The sequence below is a fragment of the Melopsittacus undulatus genome, chromosome 3, assembly GCF_012275295.1.
Source record: "Melopsittacus undulatus isolate bMelUnd1 chromosome 3, bMelUnd1.mat.Z, whole genome shotgun sequence".
NCBI lineage: Eukaryota > Metazoa > Chordata > Aves > Psittaciformes > Psittaculidae > Melopsittacus > Melopsittacus undulatus.
The window spans coordinates 49,909,533-49,913,767 of NC_047529.1; the positions used below are offsets into that span (position 1 = coordinate 49,909,533).

General features: G+C 44.7%; 1 protein-coding gene across 3 annotated transcripts; it reads left to right on the plus strand.

Annotated features, from left to right (window-relative positions):
- Positions 1–327: 327 nt before the first annotated feature.
- Positions 328–3,116, plus strand: SMIM8 (small integral membrane protein 8). Of its 3 annotated transcripts, none has more exons than XM_005153126.3 (3): positions 328–395; positions 1,351–1,492; positions 2,478–3,116. In XM_005153126.3, the coding sequence occupies exons 2-3, from the start codon at positions 1,373–1,375 to the stop codon at positions 2,634–2,636; spliced, it is 279 nt and encodes a 92-aa protein (XP_005153183.1). In that variant the 5' UTR covers positions 328–395; positions 1,351–1,372; the 3' UTR covers positions 2,637–3,116. The 3 variants fall into 3 exon arrangements, with proteins under 3 accessions (XP_005153183.1, XP_030908562.1, XP_030908563.1); XM_031052702.2 differs by lacking the exon at positions 328–395 and adding an exon at positions 406–874; XM_031052703.2 differs by lacking the exon at positions 328–395 and adding an exon at positions 406–798.
- The last annotated feature ends 1,119 nt before the right edge of the window (positions 3,117–4,235 follow it).

Here is a 4,235-nt window from a genome sequence, read left to right on the forward strand (position 1 = left end):
AACAGGCTGCCCAGGGCAGTGCTGGAATCACCGTCCTCGGAAGTGTCCACAAACTGTGTAGATGAGGCCCTCAACGACATGGTTTAGTGTTGGTCTCAACAGTCCTGAGGTAATGGTTGGACTTGATGATCTTATCTTTTCCAACCTAGGTGATTCTGTGATTCTACAAGTCTTGCGACCGAGCCCCAACCCCAGGTTTACCCTCTGGAACACTCCTCAGCGGGGCAGACCGGGAAGAACACTCTCCCCCGTCCCGTCCCCGGTCAGCCATCTCAGGAGAGGGGCGGGGTGAGGCGGGGCGGGGCGGGGCGGAACGCAGAGGGGAGGCACAAGTGCGCAGGCGCAGGGTCCTATGCCGTTCCCCCGCCCTTCGGGAGGCCCCGACGGCGGTAGGGGTGAGTTGTGGTGCGGAAGATGTGAGGGGTTGCGTGGGACAGCACTCGCTGTCTGCGGGGAGATTTCCGTCACCCTCCCCCTCCTGAGGGCCGTGCGGAGCATGGCGGTGGTCTGGTCTTGTGTTTGTGTCCTCGGCGGCCCAGCCGGGGTTTTCTTCTGAGACATTCGCCCATTCGTCCGCGGCGTAAAGCCCCCTGACCTTCCTGGCAGAGCTTTCTGTCCTTACTCTCGCTGTGCTGTCCGGAGCCTGGCTGAGCTGTTGGGCTGCTGGGGTTCGCGTGTGTGCTGGCGGTGACTGACAGTGCCCTGTGCCCGTGTGGTCATGTTTAGCCGACCTCCACGCTGCCCTGCCCTCCATGCGGTGCCCGGGGCCTTGCTGAGTTGAGTTTGTGAATCCTGCCCGTAAGTCCCCGGCTGTGCTCTGCTTGTGTGAGCTACGGGACAGGGGTCCGTAGCATCACTTTTTCTCTGCTCCTCGGTAAGCGGGGTTAGCCAGGGGTATGTTTTGTTCACCTTCGCTCAGGTGGCATCCTGCAGAGCACCTTGTGTGTAAAAGTGAAACCTGAGTCCTAGAGCTGCTGGTGGAGGGGGGGGGGATGGGGTGGACGGAGTAACTGCACTACAGGGGAGTGTGGGCTGTCCTGTCACACGTAAAGTTTAAAGAAGAAAGGAGGAGTGTTTGCTGCCTTTGTCTTTTTTAGCCAGTACTACATGATCTATGGGTAACTAAAACATTAGGCAAAGGCAAGCAAAAACTCCAATTATCAGGATATCAAGATTGAAAATCAGTGTGCTTAAGCTGGGAATGTTGGTAACGCCAAAGGCAGTCATTAATACATATATACAAAGTAAAACTCATGCTGTAAGAACACATCCTGAGTGTGAGCTTATACTTGGTGAATGTAGTTCGGATTTTTTTATAATAATGACATCTACTTTTTACTCTGTTTTTAGGAAGTATTCAACATTAATTAAAATGTCTTCCACCAACTCTCCAAATGCAAGCGAAACACCCAAAGGGAGAAAACCAGGATTGAGAAGTGTTCAAACAACTATGCTCTTCCGAGCTGTGAACCCAGAGCTTTTCATTAAACCTGTAAGAGGCTCATTCTGAGGGTAACTAAACAGGCTTGGAGAGTCACGGTTGCTGTAAAGTTGTCATTGCTATTCTGTGCGCATTATTTAACTGTCTGTTATGCAAAGCACTCAGTAATGTAGCTAGAAATATTTTTACTTTATTTCACTCTGGTTGTCACAAGCCCAGGACACTACATTGTTTATTCCAGCTTTTATTTCACTGCTATACTGTCTAATCCTTTTATACCTAGCCAAGTTACTAACAGAAAGACTGTCTACAGACATACTACCCATGTAATTTGACAGGCTAAGTAATAGGAGTCCCCTTTAATGTTTAAAAGGGAACAAAACAAAGTGCAGGCTTTCTGGTGGGGGGGTGGGGGGTGGATTTTTGATACCTTTTCAATATTTTTTATTTTTGTTGCTTTTATAATTAAGTTGAGGAGACTCAGGTTTTATTTGCACTTGTGGAACCCAGCAAGACTGGATGAAATGTTATGCATGTAATAGAAGCAGATTCTGTGATAACACATTCTGTGTTTTTACACAGAATCACAGACTATTTTGGGTTGGAAGGGATCTAGTTCCACCCTCCTGCCATGGAGCAGGGACACCTTCCACTAAACCAAGTTGCTTGTCTCAGTAGCATGTTCAGATGAATTAGAAGTTTGCATTTAGTTACCTTTAGTGATAGGTTTTGGCCTGTTTATTCATGCTTAAGCAGCACTGTGACCAGCAAAAGACACAGCACTGGACAATGCCATCTTCTTCCTCCAGAGAGGCTTCTTTTTCAAAGGGAATTCCTTTTCCTGTCAGAAAATTTCGTCTCCCTTCTTACTGCTAATCAAAGTCATTTAGATGAGTCTGCTAGAAAGCAACAATAATTCTTGGAGATATCATAGCTATTTACTGTTCACTTTCTTAGCCAAGACAGAATAATGTTTGTGTTGAACAAAGAAATGTTTTGACTAAAGACAGATACTAATTATTTTTTTTCTTGTCAGAACAAGCCTGTGATGGCATTTGGGCTCATAGCAATTACCCTCTGTGTGGCCTACCTTGGTTATTTGCATGCAACAATAGAGAATAAAAAGGACCTCTATGAAGCAGTCGACAGTGAGGGGTCCACGTATATGAGGAGGAAGACTTCCAAGTGGGACTGAGAACATAAGAAGGAAATCAGCAAATCAATAACAGAACTTTGCCAGGCAACTACTATTTTTATTTCTCTGTCCCTTGAAATAATGGATAAATGTCTCTCTTGCTGTTCAATCCAGTTTAAGTTCCTTTGTAAAATGCCGTACCTATACAAATGAATTGCAATTGAGATACATGTGAACATAAAAGTGACTTTAAGAACTGTTGTCTGCAAACTCCACAGCCTGTCTGAAGACATGAAATTACCTCGGACATGCAGTCAAGACTAGTAAATGCCTTAGAAATGCACATTATAGTTCACCTCATTTCTCTCTTTGAAAACAGGGTTTTGTCTTAATTTTTAAACAGAAGTGTAATGCATTGTGTGTGAAAAGAAAAAGTTGATCTGTTGAAAGTTGACAGGTGAAATAATTTTAAGGCAAGAAAGATCTGATAAAGCGATCATTGGAGGGTTGTACTTAATAAAGGAATTTGTAAAATACTGACCAAAGTATTCCTTGGATGACAATATACTCTTCCTTACAAACGGAAAAAAAAACAGTAGGTAAGTAGAGAAGAAAAAGTGAAAGGACTGCTTCTGCCAAGAGAAAGGAGGAACTCAGCTGTGACCTTTCCTGTTTGGCAGAGTAGAGCAGATCAGTGAACCTACCAATATGAGCCTGCCAGTCATTATGTATAACTCCAGGTTACCCAGAGGTTGTGCAGTGTTCTTGACTAGTCATCAAGACTGGTTTATTCAAGCTGCATTCAAAAATTAAGTTTCTCTGTATTGCAAAGTATATTATACAGCACGAATTTATTACTAAACTCAAAATAAGGAATGGAAAGTCTAAAATTGACAATGGAAAGACTGTGCTTACAATGACAAGACTGCATCCACCTGAACAATTCCAGTCTTTCCAAACAGGCTTGTCTGTGGATGTGAGGCAGCCCATTGGCAGTGGGCTGGTTGGTGCCGCTGTGATCCTGGCTGCTGTGACATTGCCTTAGCACAAGAGAGGGTTCCCGTGAGCACCCTGTACAAGTGAGTGCTGTCCTGTTCTGGCACTAAGGCTTTCTATGAGCTTCTCCAGCTGCTTCTGTGTTCCTGACATGTCCTAGATGATGTCTCATTAACCAAACTCCAGAGCATGTGGTGGGAGAGCACATGCTGTGGGAAAGTGCCGTTTTCCCACCAGGGACCCTCGTTAATGTTTTTGGTTGTATTTTTCCATTCAGCTACCTCATATTTACAGCCCCATCAAGGGCTCCCAAGAAGCTGAGACCCATTTTTTAATTCTCTTTTGGCCAAAGTGACTTCTGTCAGGCCAAAGAAGAACATGCAGTGATATCTGTTTGCCACTCTGGGAATTGCTCTGGGTTATGTTACCAAATGGTTTTGTTATGGAAGATAAGAAAGGTGACACTGCCTTGAGAGCTATATTCTCTTTATCTTCCTATAAATCCTTCCCATTGAACCTGTGATTTTCCTTGTGTCTCTGTTTTATAGTTACCTGTATCTTAAATTCAGCTGGGCCTTGTTTTGGTTACTTCCTGCCTGAGAAGGGAACTGACCTCTATCTTCGAAAAGCTATAGAAACAAAGCCTTTTAAAACATACTGCCC